This window comes from Macaca mulatta, chromosome 12 (assembly GCF_049350105.2).
Source record: "Macaca mulatta isolate MMU2019108-1 chromosome 12, T2T-MMU8v2.0, whole genome shotgun sequence".
NCBI classification, from domain to species: Eukaryota; Metazoa; Chordata; class Mammalia; order Primates; family Cercopithecidae; genus Macaca; species Macaca mulatta.
Window position 1 is genome coordinate 59,593,422 of NC_133417.1, and position 17,570 is coordinate 59,610,991.

The 17,570-nt window shown below is 37.8% G+C and overlaps 1 protein-coding gene across 2 annotated transcripts in view; it reads left to right on the forward strand.

Moving 5' to 3' along the window:
* Nucleotides 1–206: 206 nt before the first annotated feature.
* Nucleotides 207–17,570, forward strand: part of KCNJ3 (potassium inwardly rectifying channel subfamily J member 3) — a 157,511-nt gene continuing 140,147 nt past the window's right edge. Inside the window, exons 1-2 of one of the 2 annotated variants that reach the window (NM_001261696.1) lie at nucleotides 1,296–2,153; nucleotides 12,645–12,861. In NM_001261696.1, the coding sequence (NP_001248625.1) occupies nucleotides 1,452–2,153; nucleotides 12,645–12,861 (919 nt within the window). In that variant the 5' untranslated portion in view covers nucleotides 1,296–1,451. Of the gene's footprint in view, nucleotides 2,154–12,644; nucleotides 12,862–17,570 lie in introns of both variants that reach the window. The other variant, XM_015110128.3, reaches the window with a different exon arrangement.

Here is a 17,570-nt window from a genome sequence, read left to right on the forward strand (position 1 = left end):
TGCAGGGGGCGAGAAAGGAGAGTTGGCGGGCGTTTGGGAGCAGATTTAGAGCCGCTTCTCATTGGAGGGGCTCGCTTTTCCTGAGCTGCCAGACACTGCAGGCTCAACTGAGGCTCGGAGGTGCAATTCAGGCTGGTGGAGCAGCGGGGGAAGGCAGGGACAGGCGGGGCTAGCGCGGCTCTGCAGCTGATCACACGCACCACCACACACACCACATTCCTGCTGCCCCAGCTTGCGCCTCGCATCTTCCACCCGGGGCCACCGAGGCGCTGAAAAGGAGTGGGGGACAGAAGAAGGAAGAGGCAGAGGAAAAGCTAGAGCGGCGCTACTGTTTAACCTGAAAGTCTGACCGGCAGTCCAAGGCTCGAACCCCGTCCAGCAGCACCGCTGTCGCCTGGAAGGAGGGCACAGCGCCAAGGAACCCACGAGCCCCCGCTCGAGTCATTCTGTGGTGTGTGCGCCAAGGATCTTTCTGGCAGGGACAGCGCGGTGCCCTCAGGGAGGTGCGGAGCTTGGGGGACCTGCATTGGCGCCCATCGTGGTACACCAGGAAAAGTGGGAACGAGGAAAACAGCCGTGAGCGCAGAGTGCGAGGCCAGGCTGCCGCTACCGCCCGCTGCGCCGCCTCCTGCCCTCTCCCGCTGGGTGAGTGCCCAGGCTTCGCGCACTGCCGTGTCTCAGCTGAGCGCGGGGGCGGCCTGCGGGCCCTTGAGGGTCCGCCGGAGGGCCCCGGTGGCGCCCGCGGAAACTCGGCGGTCGGGGGACGCCAGGCGGACAGGTCTCTGGAGTCCGGAACCCGGGAATCTGAGCCCGGAGGGCGCGGGTAGGGGGCGTTGCACCAGTACCCGGCAGACATGCCTTTGGGCGGGATTTTGGCTAAAAGATAGGAGACAGGTGCGCCGGGGGTGCGGGGAGCGGTCCCAGGGGGCGGGAGATTGGGGAGCGGCGGGGAGGGGGGGGAGGGTCTGGTCCAGGCAGGTAAAGGCAGCTTCTTAGTCAGCCAGCGAGTTGGCAGGTGGGTTGGGGCTCGCTGGTCAACTCATTTATTTTAAGCAGCCAGTTTGGGGGTACTGCAGGATAATCAGGAGGGCCGTGGGGAGTCAAGAGGTGACCCGGGATGCCGGTGGTGGAGAAAGAAAAGAGGAGCCTCGGGAAGCTTGGAGGCACAATTGCGCTTGGGTTCCTGGTCCTTGCATCCCTCCTGCCTTGAGTGCGGGAGAACACTTTTTTAAGACTCACCTTGGCAAGAAAACCTCCGTCCTAGGGGAGAAGGAGAGGCGTCTTCTGCAGGGGGCAGAGACCGCAGCTACCTGCCGGGTGCGCCCCCCACCCAGGAGCGCTCGCTTCGCCCCCTTTCCTCCCCCGCCCCCACCTCTTTATTGGTGCTAGTTTGCAGCGCCCAGCTCCTGCGCCTTCGCTTTGCGTTTGAATCTGGCTCGCCCCTTCGTATTATGTCTGCACTCCGAAGGAAATTTGGGGACGATTACCAGGTAGTGACCACATCGTCCAGCGGCTCGGGCTTGCAGCCCCAGGGTCCAGGCCAGGACCCTCAGCAGCAGCTTGTGCCCAAGAAGAAGCGGCAGCGGTTCGTGGACAAGAACGGCCGGTGCAATGTACAGCACGGCAACCTGGGCAGCGAGACGAGCCGCTACCTCTCGGACCTCTTCACCACGCTGGTGGACCTCAAGTGGCGCTGGAACCTCTTCATCTTCATTCTCACCTACACCGTGGCCTGGCTCTTCATGGCATCCATGTGGTGGGTGATCGCCTACACTCGGGGCGACCTGAACAAAGCCCACGTCGGTAACTACACGCCTTGCGTGGCCAATGTCTATAACTTCCCTTCTGCCTTCCTCTTCTTCATTGAGACCGAGGCCACCATCGGCTATGGCTACCGATACATCACAGACAAGTGCCCCGAGGGCATCATCCTCTTCCTCTTCCAGTCCATCCTGGGCTCCATCGTGGACGCCTTCCTCATCGGCTGCATGTTCATCAAGATGTCCCAGCCTAAGAAGCGCGCCGAGACCCTCATGTTCAGCGAGCACGCGGTGATCTCCATGAGGGACGGAAAACTCACGCTTATGTTCCGGGTGGGCAACCTGCGCAACAGCCACATGGTCTCCGCGCAGATCCGCTGCAAGCTGCTCAAAGTAAGTGCTCCCCGCCCCTTCCCCACCGGGAGACCTGCGTCCCCCAAACCCGGGGAGTAACTCGTCTGAGAACCAGCCCGGGCCCCCTCCCCTGGTTCTACCTATCGCCACAGGTAAACTTCCTTTTGTGAGGTTGGGGGTTGGAGGACTGGGCAAAGAATGCGGTTGACGGTTCTGTTCCTTTTCCACTCACTCTCGTGCTCTTGTTTATATTCGTCATTTCGGATGTGCTTGTATCACTTACTGGACTAGTAACACTTGAGGACTGGTGTTGGCTCCTGGAGCCATGAGGGCAATTAGTGCCCTGTTCCCCTTCCTGTCTCTGTTGTTTCGCTCTCCAGAGCGATTTTATTTGTTGTCGACACACTACCTCATTCAATGTGAGGTACTAGAACTCAACTAACAGCTGTTATTTTGAAGAATTAGGTGCTGAACTTGCCTCAACTTTCACGATGGGCTTTTTTTATTTATTTATTTATTTATTTATTTATTTATTTATTTTCCACCTAATAATATTGGAGGCGGATTACTCCTCTAGACCCAATGACTTTAACTCTATGGCCATCTTTTTAACAGATACAGGAAGCAGATAATAAAGTGGAAGAAACTACACTTGGTTCTTTTAAATTTTTATTTTTACCAAATATTTTCTTAGAGAAGTATTATTTGAAAGCTTGAGTGCTTTTCCTGTAGGGCCTCTTGTTAATTTTGTTCTTAATTGCCTGTTTCTATGAAGCCTTTGTCAATTACAGATTTCACTTGAAGCTTTCAGTATCCATTAAAGAAGATTGCTTCCTACCATCAACGGTGTAAATGCTAAAACAAATTGCACATGGAGTGATTATTAAAGCAAGGTCCGTCTAGTCGTTAGAGGGCACCACCACAAACCAGAGAAGTCCTTCTTAAACACTCATCCAATTAGAGTATGGGAAGGGAGACTTAAAGCCCAGTTGTTTGTCTCTGTGTAATTTACAATTCATTTTTTTCCCTAGGGGGATTTGTCTTAGTAGTTTTCAAATGTTCATAAATTGAAAAAGATGGCCTTAAATAAATAGTTCATACAATGAAAAATATTTATCTGAGGTTGTGTAGAGAACTGAAGCCAGATTCTGAATTTAGTATTAATAAAATGAAAATCTGATCAATATTTGAGATTTTGCCTTTGAGATTTCAATTTCCACTCTACAAGTACATACTGTTTTACACAGCCCCAACTTAATGTTGTAGTTAAAAGGGATCCAATGTGCTTTTAAAAAGTTTTGCTCTTGTGTCATTTTCATTATTCATTTACAAGATGTTAACATAATTATCCTTGACCAAGTTGCTCAGTAAAGTGTTTAAATTAAAGCAGTTCACTTGTCCTGTCACTTCATATCATATACATATTTACTGTGCTACATACAGTAAATAAACTAAATTTTGTATACCATGATGGAAAATTATCAACCTGGTTCTGATGTAAGTGTTCGTTAAGGTAACTATGAATAAATAATTTGGGTAGATCATATTCATATATAATTAATTTCAATGAACTGCATACAAAATTTAACTTAGTGTATTGTTATTGACCACTGTTTGAACCAAGCAGTTTGTCAGATCAAGCTGAGCAGTTGTGTTGTAGATATGTTATTACAATGGTAACTGTATATGTCTGTATCTTTGCATAGACCACAATATAGCACCTGTTTCTTTAGGTTAGGCCTACTAGACAGATAGAAATACTTTGTTACTATAGTGGCAAGGTTTCTGTTCAAGCAATCCATGTTTATGAATCACTTTGAAACTTGCTGAAGAGTAGTTTACCATATTAATTGATGTAATGGAAATTGAAAATTAGACATTAAAGGTTATTTATAGTCATTCTCTAGTTTTTTAAACATATAAGGTTATTTATTACAGATGTCTTCTCTAGACAAAATATTATTGATGTTTATAGATTTTATGACATTTTATTTCAGCAAAGCCAGTCATAATTAGAGTTAACCCATATGTTAGTTTTTGTTTCTTTTCTTGATACAAAGGTACGATGATTCTGAGGCACCCAGTCTCTACACTGGTGCAGAGTACGGATTATAATTTTTCTGCCTAAGGAATGTACCACATATACCATAAAGAGTATGCTAATTAAAAAGATGAAAGATTTATACTGTCGACAAATTTGGAGCAAGGTGCTATATTAACACAAGGTGATAAAAACATCTAATTAAAATAATACATATATTATTCTTATAAAGTCTTTTACTTTCGATTCGTTAGGAAGATGTCAGTGCTAGATGTAAACACGATTTACCTGTGGCATCAATTTATATCTAAACACAATGATGGTGAAATTCTCCCCTGTTTTTTGTAAAGAGAAAGAGTTGATCCGTGGGTAACTTTTCAACTAGCCAGTTAGTGTAATTTGTTCAAAGTTAATATTTCCTGTAGCCATGGTAATTTAAATGAATTATTGTAGCTCTTGTTATTCCTCAGACTTCATTAAAAAGGAGTCATGTTTTATTGGGGAAATAATAACATTCAGCAAAATTAGAGGGGAGATTTGCCTTTAACAAGTTGTTCTCATTTTCTCTTAGGGACTGAGATTAAGTGACCTAAAACAGTCAACTCTATTTTTAAAGAGAAACTATACCAAAATCTTGAAGTAATAATATGTCCCTATCAGTTTTATGCATTATTATTATTAAATGTACACACAGTTCCCCCTTTAAACTTCTATTTAACAATTTAAATGCAAAATTTATGTGTCTTTAATGCAGAATGTGTAGAATTTTTAAGGCAACAAAATCCAGTATAATATTTAATGCTAGTAACGATAGTGCATGTATGCTTTTCCTATTACCTAATTTAATTTACTAATTTTTCTATTGCTGTTTTCTTATTTGCTAAATAAAAGCTTCTTTAGATAAATGCAGCAGTTCTATTTAATAATTAGAAAGCACTTTTTGATTCTTGGGGAGACAATAAGAACATGGGCATGGCTTTCTAATGCTTTCTGTTATGAAATTTCTCATGCATAATAGTTTTCAAATGCCTAACTTTTGATGGAAGTTTTTTTGTAAAACTTCTTTGCCTAATTTTTAATTATGCATTTCACTTATTTGAAAGCACATTTTATCTCACCTCTATTCCTGTCGTCCAGCCTTACAAACACTAAAATTTCTTTCAGTAGTCAAATATAGATCTTTCAACTTTATGCCTGGAGGGGTCAGTCCTTTTTCTACTCATAAAAAAAGAAAGTAGATTAAATAAAAATCAAAGGCTATAGTGTGAAGTTCCTCATTAAAATCTGTGATTGAACTATAAATATAGCTATAGACAGCTCTTTTAAGATGAATATTCTTTCTTCCTCTCCTCCCCATACTGAATTTTTACTTGAATTTTCCATTTATTTTAGCTGTCTTTTCTTTTTTGGCTTTACCCAGAAAATAGGGACTAGCTAGTATCATGGCTGTGGTAAGTTACTATGTCATCCAATTGAAAGTTTTTATTAAAATGCCTGGATTAAGGAGTTGAGACCAGTAGTTGTAATGTTGAACCCTATAGTTTAGTGCTGGGTTTAAAGGATTTGGAAGTCTTACTTACTCCTTTCTACCAATCTAACAATAATGGTTAATAGACCTAGGCATACAACTTGTTAGGGCAAGAATTAATTACTATTCTTTGATACACTGTTCAATAAATTACAAATTTATTATCTCAGTGCCATCATGTATATGGTTATATTCATCCAGTCAGCACACATTTTTTATATAAACATAAAATAAACTATGATTGCATTCATATTTTGAAACAAAAAGATAAGGATTAATTTTCTGCAAGCATAATGTTACTTCCTTGTAGTTCTATTTATTGCCAATAGGCATCCTCTTTCTTTCCTAAGAGGTCAGCTATGCAGTCCTTAACTTTCACTTGTCAAAAGGTAATAGAGTACATTCCTTTCCTCTTCTAACATCACATACGTTATTTTTGTGCTCACCTTCTTTTATCCTCCACATATATATATGTATATATTTATATATATATTCCAAATTGGATATTGTCTTGTTTCTCCATATGACTATTATCAAGTGCAGATGCAAATAAAATATGGTGGTCTGAAAAACCATTAAGCTCTTTATCCTCCTCATATGTCCTAACATTTTGCTAATCTAACCACGATTCCTGAATCACAGGATTCCTGCAGTTTTCTCATATATTTATAGGTTTGCTTTCATTTTATATCTTGCAATGAAATGTGATTATGTTTTTGACTCAGTATGATCTTAATTTTATAACTGACTCTTCAATTGACCATGGCCAATTTGAACTTTATTTTTAATCATGAGACAATTATTTACCTCCCTTTCCAAAAATAAAATCCACAAATGAATAGCTATATTTGTAAAAGCCCTGTTCTTCTGAATATCATCTAAGCCATTAGTAAAAATACTCAAGAGGTCTAAAGCTGAGTACCTCAGAATGCTCAGGAGCTAGGTCCCATATTGGTTGGTGAGTTGTTCAGGTAGATTCATTTTATCCTTAAAATTAGCACAGTTCCTATTTAGTCCAGTTTTTCTTTCTCTGACACAAGTATACTAATTCTTTTAATAAGTGTAGAACTTGGCTTCTAAAAATATAATTATTATTCTTTTTGAAATAGTAGTAATACATTTTGTTTGGTTTGGTTTTTTATTTTTAATATGATTCCTGAAAAGTAAAGGGTGGCTTGTGCTCAGGGAATAAAAAGTGAACAGAAATTAGGGGCATAAAGACCCACAAATAAACAGCAGTAGGTAAGACAAATGATAAAGAGAAGCAGGAAAAAGCACTTGATAGATTGGAAGGTGTTTGGCGAGTAGGAGGAAATGTGCGGTAGGGTTACAAAGCCTGTCCTCAGTTATAATAAATGCCACAAAGGCCCTCAAAGAATTAGAAAGCTGCTCTTTCATTTGAATGGTATGAAAGTCTCACATAATCTATTATAAGATAAATTACATTGCATTATATAAGAAATGTTCTTTTCATAAAATTGAACACATTTTTGTGGGTTAACTGACTCAGCATTAAAAATCCTTATTTTGGACTTGACATTGGGTCATAGTTTTCCACCTACTATTCATGTAATTTCAAGCTTAAGGAGTCCAAATAAATGTACAATGTAATTGTAGACAATGCCAATAAAATTCTAGGTCTGCATTCCCCTCCACCTGACTACTTAAATTTTGGTCTGGGCACCAAAGCCATTGCCCTAACTGCTTTGTGTCACAAGGTGCTTTTGTCCCTGATCCTGGTACCTGCATTTGGGCCATTTCCCAACGTTAGTTTCCAGATATTACTCTGACCTCATTCCATGTAATTTTTTTTTATGACTGCAGCATATATTCAGCATGCACACATACACGCACACACACACATAAATACATATTACAGGTATAAAGAGGATAAGTGAAATTACAGATAAAATTGTGGGGAGGTGGTAGGCAAGAATGGCCTGCTTTCTCTGTCTTAGCCTCCTTTGCTTGCCTTCCCAGACCACTGGCCCTGTGGGCCCTTTTCCAGCAAGGACTTGTGAAATGTGGTGAGGCATGGATCAAACTTTAGAATATGATAGAGATAAATCTATAGTGTAGGGCAGTAGTGATTTAATGTGCTATTCAGAATTCCTTAAGCCTCACTCCAAGGTAGGAAAGAACATAGTTACACATTAGAGAGATGGGAGAGAGAAAGGGAGCAAAGATACGAATGGCATTGGTGAAATGTGGCCTTGTCAAATGAATGTGGACACTTGGCCACATATCCACCAGAAGGGAGGGGCCAAATGTGGATCTGCTTGTGCCAGGGCAGTGCTAAATGTGTATTCTAGAATCATGTATGTATATGTATGTGAGTGTCTGTCTGTCTTTGAATAAGCACTTAACAGTTGCCCTCTGTAATATGAAGACTGTTTATCTGCAAAGTACATGACAATGATGATCCCTTCTAGGCACCTGTGACTTTTGGTTCTTTTTCCACCTATAGTGAGAATTGTAGTTGATTATCTTGTAGGCCTCTTTTGGGGCTCTAAGGAAGTTCAAAGGCCTTTGACTTGAATTGCTTCTTTGAAATTAGTATAAATGACTATAAAATGTGGCACAACACTTAAATTCTACACATAAGGTATTTACATATAATAAAAATGTGAAGAATTGAAATATTATTATTAAATGATATATATATTACAAGTAACTTCAAAATTATTGCCACAACCAAAATTTTACAGAATTATTGAAAAATGCTTAATGTTCACATAACTTTTTGGACAGTTAATTTAAACAATTAATTTATTTAAATAAATTTTAAGCTCTAGATTTCTTCAACTTTTATAACTCCCAGAATTTTTTGTAATGCAGTCAACAAGATATACTAAAATGGTGGAAGGACCTTTATTTCCTTCCCAAGATTCTATAAAATTGAAAGGAGAAGTTGTATGGAAGTCATTCTCAAGCCATAGTTTTTTCAAATTATCTTCTAAATTTTTAAGAATTAATAATTTTTATTCACTTTCTTTAAACTTCTTTCTTCCTTATTTATTCCACAGTTCTTGGGATTCTAAATAATTTTCTTATAAACTAAAAGTTAAACTTAGTAATCAACCTTTTTAGAAATTTAAATAATTTACTGCATAAATCTTAAATTTTAGCAATCACTTTGAATTTGAAAATAATTTAAATTATTGTTGATCTAGACCATATCAATTTATACATTTGTATCTAGAAAATGATCCCGGTTCTATGTTTCCTTGGGAGTTAGAAAGTTTATTGAGCTAAAGGAGATAACTGCATCATCAACAAATTGCTCTATCAATGGAAGGTTTCTTGTAATGCTTAATATGACACAATGAAGAAAGGTTAAATTGGTTTTTATCTCAAAATATTCTGCTTATTATCAAATATTTTTGAGTGAAATATGGTAGTTAATCGCTAAATAATATGAAACTGATGGAATATCAGTGGTGCCAATTTATTATATACTCAAGTTACAGAAGAAAATTGATTTTATAAAGACACATACATAACTCACCTTTATTTTTTCTTTCACTTTCATATACATGTGTTTATCACAGTTCCTTGAACAAACATTCAAACACTCTCTCACTCCTCTTATACAAGTTGAGATTTAAAACTAAGACACAGGCCGGGCGTGGTGGCTCAAGCCTGTAATCCCAGCACTTTGGGAGGCCGAGACGGGCAGATCACAAGGTCAGGAGATGGAGACCATCCTGGCTAACACGGTGAAACCCCGTCTCTACTTAAAAATACAAAAAACTAGCCGGGCGAGGTGGCGGGCGCCTGTAGTCCCAGCTACTCGGGAGGCTGAGGCAGGAGAATGGCGTAAACCCGGGAGGCGCAGCTTGCAGTGAGCTGAGATCCGGCCACTGCACTCAAACCTGGGCGACAGAGTGAGACTCCATCTCAAAAAATAAATAAATAAATAAATAAATAAATAAATAAATAAATAAAATAAAACTAAGACACAGGCTTTTTTTTTTTTTTTCTCCTCCTGCAAATCCCCAGAATTGCACCAGAATTAGGGCAGCCTAGATTATTTAGAAGCCTAAATAATCTTAGAATTATTTAGAAGCCTAAAGCAGAATGTATGTGCTTCTGAAAATGTATTTGGTAAGCATGTGTAGGTTTTGAGAGCATCAAAAGCATGTGACTAAATCCTGCTAAGATAACTTGGCTGTAGTCAGAAGCTCAGACTTCAAACAACTATAGTATTCCAGGCACCTGCCACATTATAACCACACCCTTCACTTTTGACCTGAGCCAAAGTCTATGGAATTTCAGGGATTAAGAAGCTCCTCAGTGTACTACAAAGTCAAGGAAGAAAGAAAATCAGGGAAGTGAACGTATTAATAGTTGAAATATTTGGTGACCTAATATAAAGGAAGAAGGAACTGGGCAATAAAATTGTGAATATGTGTAGCATCTTTGTCATTTTAAGAAAGGTTAAGTCATATAGTATCCACTGGATACATATGTAAATAATTCAATACATATGTAAAGAATTTCACTTATCTGAAAAATATATAAACATTGAAAGCATGTTTCCCAAAGTGTCATATAATAGGAAGACCTGGATAGGATATAAAGTATTTGCGGTGGGAGGGTGGGGATAGGGTAATTTTGAGTACAGGTGTAATTTTGAGTGTATAGAGCAAATATTTAAAATCAGAAGGTATATTAAGTCTGAATGGAACAGATCTATGCATATTTAAGCCAAAATTACTTATGTCCGAGTGAACATTTTTACTTTGGTAAAAATAAAGTATTTCTTATTCCAAGTTGTCATCCTCCTGATAGCCTGCCTGTTTCTAGGCCACTTATATCCATGGGTTGTTAAGTGATTAGGGAATACAAAATTTAATAGCTTACTCTAAAGCCTTTTAGAATGAGGCACAGGTATAAATAACAAATGTATGAAAAAGGAAGACAGATTTTAGTATTTGTGTACATATATAATACTTGGGAAAATATATCTTCTTTGGGGAAAATTAACTTTAGAATAAATGGGAGATTTAGTTTCTAAAAGAATTATTATTGTCAACAATGCCATGTAGTTCAGGAAAAGCAGAACTTAGAATGATCAGCAAAAAGACCCAAATTAATTATACACATCAGAATACCACCTTGTGTTTATATAGCACCTGTTTCTTAGTAGGTGAGAGAAAAATGACACAAGGTTTTTGTTTTTGCTGCTTTAATTTTGTTTTGTGTTTGGCATTTATTTTGTTATATTAATCAATACTTGTTATACAGCCATGTAGTTGGAAAGATGTTGGTCTCATTTATATTTTACTAATTTGAGAATAGATTTAGAAAAACAGGTGACTCAAAAAAGCTCTTTTGGGAGCATTTTCAGGATGTCTTGGACACGCCTAGTTTTCTCCAACATTGGTTGCTAGAGCTGCTGTCTTAATTTTTGCAGCGTCAGATTTTTCAATGGGCTCTTTTATTTGTTTGTCAGTAATCGTTTTTTTCATAGTCTTCTTTTTTCAGCTACACACAAGTTACAGAAGAAAAATAGTCTTCCTTTCATTAGGATTTTGTCTACACAAATAGTATCCCTGAATATTTCTAACTACAAAGTAGCCTCTCCAGTTGACTAATTCTCCTGTTGAAACTCTTTGTAACCATTGCTGCCATAATAAAGCACCACCAATTTGGAACCCTTCGTTCTGTTTTGCCACAAAGGACATGTTGCTAAGCCACATTTCTCAGTGTTTTCAGACTCACTTACTCCACATAAAAAGTCAATGCATTTTTTTTTTTGGAACTCTGAGAGTAAGAATTTTGTCTTCAAACTATAATTTCATTGGGCAGACCAGTCTTATAGATTGTTTTGTTATTAAATTTGTTTTACATGGAATCTGTTAAAATATATTGGATTCATCCAAGTCCCATTTGACCAGCAGCATGCTCCACCTTCCCCCCATTTTTTCTGTATTTAATTCCTAACTACCTAGCCTTTATTTCACCCCATAATTACATAAATTAAATGCATATGTTTGCTTGTGCATGATTATTTTATGTGACAGATATGGAAAACAAAGAGAAAATGAAGATGAGTAATTTTACTCTCATAGTTTGCTAATTTTTAATAGTCATATTAAATTTTCTCATAGAGTCCTAGCATGAACCCAATTTACTTAATCAGAGTGATTTATACTGAAACTGAATGTCACTACCTTAGAAACATTTTATTAAATTATGTTTCTCTGGTATAGCTTTTCGAAATTGCATTTTGATTAAAGAAAGTTCAATTTAGTGCAGTTTTTTCACTGTGTTTTAAAACTCATGGAATGACAGAGAAGCAAATATTTATAATGTAGTTTATTATTAGGAGTTTGAAAACCATTAGCTAACAACATCTGCCATTTATTTTTATTATGTAAGCTCTTGTGTACATAACAGAGCTTAATATGAGAACATCTTCACTCTTCTGTTCCATTTTATATGTTTGTTACTTTTCGAAAGTCTGAAAAATAAATTGTTGTGTTTTGATTTTCAGTAATCAATAAATCTCTCTCTAAATGATGGTCAATCTTTGTCAGCTTTAACACACTCCATAAAATTGCCTACTTACTTATTTGCTTTGTCGAGAAAAAAAAATATCTGGCATGCAATGAGTTATCCTGCAGTGATTGCTGTCAAGCAGCAGCACATGCACACTCAGTTCCACAGTTTGTGCTAACAACCATTGTTGGACCAGGCATTTCTCCAAAGCTCATGAGTTAGGGAATGGTAATTATAGCAAGTTGTGTATTATAAATAATGCATGTATGTTCCCCATGAGCTATGTGGGATTTCGGCCCATTTGCTAGAACATAGTTGCATAATGATTTGTTTGGATTTTGTTGCAGATGATTGATAGTGCAGAATGTTGGCAATGATGTAAATTACTGTTGGGCTGCCTTGAAATTTTCAGTACAAGTGGTGATTTCTTCTCTTTTTCTGTGTGCTTGTCTAGTCTCGGCAGACACCTGAGGGTGAGTTCCTTCCCCTTGACCAACTTGAACTGGATGTAGGTTTTAGTACAGGGGCAGATCAACTTTTTCTTGTGTCCCCCCTCACAATTTGCCACGTGATCGATGCCAAAAGCCCCTTTTATGACCTATCCCAGCGAAGCATGCAAACTGAACAGTTCGAGATTGTCGTCATCCTAGAAGGCATTGTGGAAACAACTGGTGAGTAAAAACAGATATGCCATAAAGTTTCTTTATACCATAATGACATTATATGATATGCACAATACTTGTCATGAATTGGGCGAAATGACTCAGAGTTTACAATAGTGAAAGTAATGATTTGCCTTTTATTTATTTGTAACATTAAATTGATACCGTTTTGAAAATTAAAATGTACTGTGTTGATGGTTACATACATAATATTAACTCAGGAACACTCACTGTAAAAAAAAAAGTGAGTTGACTTCTTGTAAATGATTATGATGTTCTATTATAATTACAAACTTGGCTTTCTTATCATCATGATTTTTCTTTAAAGATTTAAGGCTCAAAAAATGTAGGGTAATTAGTGAGCAGCCTGAAATCAGCATGCATATTCTGGCCTTGGGGATGGTGATTTGGGGTGTCATTGATAGAGCTTTGATATCCGCTATGTGCAACCTCAGTGGAAAATTCCCTGTGTGTGTATCTGTGTATGCTGTGTGTGCTAAAGCAGCATTTTATTTCGAAGTGGGTCAGCGGATTTCCCCAGCTGAACCTTGACCAAAATTTCATTTCAAAAAGAGATTTGTATTCTTTTTCTGCTCCTGTATAGCTATGTGCTATATGTTTTTCCTTAGCATGCAATATTACATTGGTCTGCCCCAAATACCAATACCATTTGCTATTGTCTGAGGACAGTTAAGTTGACAAAGGAAATAAACAATAGTTATGAGCATATTATTTGGGGCCTAAACATTTCTTAGTTAGTCTGGAACCTACTGGATGTTTGCGATTAATAATGTAGTATCCATATGATTGTATGTATATGTATATGTGTGTGTGTGTGTGTGTATTTTGAGTTCTACACTTTCTACAAGTACTGAGAAGACAAGAAATATTTTAGCTTTTAATTGTTTTCTACTAGTACCATCTGAATTATGTAATGCTAATGATTATGTATAAGCTATAGCAATATTGAAATTAGCACTGGCAATACTATAGATAAATTCAAGCTTTATACCAAGGTGGAAGATCCTTGATTACGTAACAGTCAGTATTGTCCAAGGAACAGAGGGAGGCAAGTCATTGTAATTTTAGCATGTCTGTCACATAACACCTATCTGAAATTTGCGCAACATATCTACTCTCTTAAAGCTTCTTTTCCTCCTCTTCAAAGTGAGGATGATATAATAACCACCTCAAAGCTGCTTGTAGTATTTTAAACTGAAGCACTATTATTAGTTACTGAAGCACTATTATTACGATTTTAAGGGCAGTGAAAAAAGATTTAATGTATTAATCTATATATGAAATTTTATTTCTGCATACTATTTTATGATTTAAAGCTCCCACCCGTTTTTTCAACTTATAATTGAATATCATAATATTTTTTAAAATACCATATATTGGTAAAAAGTATAACCAATTTATAAAGGCTCTTAGTCCAAGAAATCTTTACATTTCCATTTTGATTCATCTCATTTATTAAAGTAGTAATGTATTAGGGCTTAAAAACAGATGTTGCCATTTTTATTGGTTTATTTCTTATGGCATATGGTTCTTTCTTTCATACATCTGCTTATAGTTTACCAATTGCTTATTACTATTCTCATCACTGACATTAATGCATTTTTGTTTCACTTGATAGCCTTAAACATGTTTTATTAGATCTATCTACTTATCTATCTAGCTACCCATTCATTCATTTATGTTTTTCCCTAAATACTGTATATATTTGTTAGGCGTGAATGCATTTTTCTATGAAATCACAGTCTAAAGATGAAATCGTTCTTCAACATTATTTTGTGTTTCTTAACCTTAATATACTTGAAAAATTGGGCCAAGCATTTTGTGGAATGTCTCTCAATTTGGATATGTCTGTGGTATCCTTATTCATTCTTTTGATATTTGGCTCTTACATGGCATCTTAAGGGAATACTGAAGCAGGTTGTTTGTAAATTTTACCTATTTTTCAGAGGATCATGGTTAGTACATAATATCCTATATGAGATTATAAAGAGTTTTATAACATAAATTGTTTATCAGAATTATAAATGTTATTTTACCACTTCCTCCCTCCTGCCTTAAAAAAATAATAAGCTGGAAGATAATACTTTCCACAGAAAATGTGAAAACTTGGCTGGAGACTGAATTTCTTATTTAGAGATTGCCTTTTATGGAGAAGAGCTTAAAGTCCACTTCCTCTTAACCTCTTCATTATGCCTGTTTTCTAGATCTAATATAGCAAGACAAATAAGAAAAACGTTACTCATAATTTATAGAATTTATTTTGTGGAAAATTTATCTGACATTTTGTTTGTGTGCATGCCCTAACTAATTAAATCCCACACTGTTCAAACTCTATAAAATCTCTCTATATTTCCAGACCTCCCTGAGCCTGGTAAAAATAACAAAGACATTTTTATGTCCATTTGATCATTTAAAATTTTACTGAGATTTATTTAGGTTCATCTTTAAGGATGTTTCTTCCTTTATCCTTTCATTCATAATCAACTTTACCTTCTCATAATATGTATTGCCTAGAACAAGAGAAATATGATCTTATGGGATTGTTTCAGGGAACAAGGATACTGTTTTTACTTCTTACTATCTTGTGAATAAACTTTTCACTACTTTGTGAATGAAGTTAGTTGATGTAACTTTCTATCATATTTAGCATTAAAAAACAGCTTTTCATCATTCAGTCACTCATGTATTAGATAAGTATGTATTGAATGTGTGTTGTGCGCTTGAAAGTGTGTGAGATGCTAGAGATGTAGCGGTGACCTGGACAGACAGAATTTCTTTCCTCAGGGGGGTTATATTCTAAGGAGGTGGCACAGTACACACCCAGATAAATAAGGGAAATATCAGATAACATTGTGCTGCTGGGGAGTGGGGAACCATACTCAGGAGGTGAAGTGGAAGGATCGCTTGAGCCTGGGCGACACAGAGAGACCCTGTGTCTAAAAATAAACAAACAACAAAACCAAGGTGATGGGATAGGGATAAAGGGTTCCTGTAGGCTGCTTTAAGCTAATAGTCAGGGAAGGTCTGAAGAGGGGACACTTAAGCTGAGACCTGACTATCCAGAAGGCCCTTCTGGGCCAGTCTGGGGGAAGAGCGTGGCAGACGCTGTGGAACAGCTGGTGCAAGGGCCCTGAGCTGGGAATGAGCTTGATTTATTCTGGGAACTAAAAAAAAGGTGGAGGTGGTTGTAGCAGAGTGAGCCATGTGGAGAGTGGGGTGAGAAGTCAGAGAGGAGGAAGGGCCATATCTGCATTCTAGATGGTTTTATTGCACCAATAGGAAGTGTTAGGATTTCATTAAAAAGCAGAGCCTGTATTTATATGAAAGAGTAATAATTTACTAATCTCAAAGTGTATATAACAACAAAAAATCCACTTTTTACCCATAGTGGGTTGCATGTAGTTAATTTAAAAATTAGTCATTCTGAATGTCTTGGAAATGCATTCTGAGACACTCTGATGTCTCAAAAATGCACAAAATTTTAGACAGCTACCACTTTTGTATTAATTGTATTCCCTCTTTTACCCTCCTACCCTAGCACCCCTACCCAATTTCTCCATTCACAGCACTGCGCTGGTGGTAATAATCTTCTCATTTCATTTAGTTTTCGCTCATTCCCATTGTTGTGGTCTCAGCAGGAGTGGTAGGGGGAGGGGAGTGAGAAATTAGCTTTCTAATTTCCTTGAAAGTTTCAGGTTTCAGCCTAGGACTCAAATGTTACTTTCCCCACTTTTTTCGAAGTGCTCCTCATTGATCAGACACAGGTTTGTTGCCCTCCTTGCTTCAGATGAGTTGGATTTTCACTCTTAAGCTTTGCCTCTTCATTACTAAGCTTTACATCTTTGCTCATCTAGCAAATTTCAAAACAGGTTACCTCTCGCTCTTGCTCTCTTTGCAACTTCTCCCAGGAGAGAGAGCACTGCTAGCGGCAAACAAAGCATTGCAGATTTGGCTCATTAGAACTCCATGCTTTCAAACTTCAATCTGGTTTCTGCTGCTATTTGGCAGTCTTTTTAATTGTCTTTTCTGTACTCTCAGGCCTGCTCCCCATGGGATCTATTTTAGACCTTTTCTCTCTTTCTACATTCCCAGTCCCAGCTGTCCCATCCCTGCCTTGGCATGTCATCTCTCCACCTAGTCTATTAAAAAGAATGTGACACTTCAATTTTTATACATTTCTTTATCTCTATTCTTTTCCCATAGTTAGCTTCTCTTTCTCTTTCCTGGTGTCTGGAGAAAAGTGTCTATTCTTTTCCAAAACTATGTCTTTTATAGCTACAAATGTTTCTTATGCATTGCTTTCCACCACCTATGACTCCAGCTCCAGTTCTTAGCATCCCTGACATCTAAAATCCCATTGACTCCTTTCTGTTTGCTCTGAAATATTTTCAGTTCTTTCATACTGGAAAAAATAAAACCCTGTTATTTATTTGTCCCTTTATACATTTAAGGTTCTTTCTGAAATTCAGACACACTACATTTTCCCTGCTTTCTCTCTTTTTTCTTTCTCTTTATATTTTTCATTTGTTCCATGTATCCTACATCCCTGCCTCTTCTTACTCCTCCTCTCTCCTGTAAATATTTTTTAGTTTTTCCTTTCTAGTCTAGATATTTCCTTCGTTTTAGTGAATTCACAAAGTGCCCATAAGCCCATCATTTCTTTTATCTCCAACTATGAAACTTCCCCCCAGCTGTGA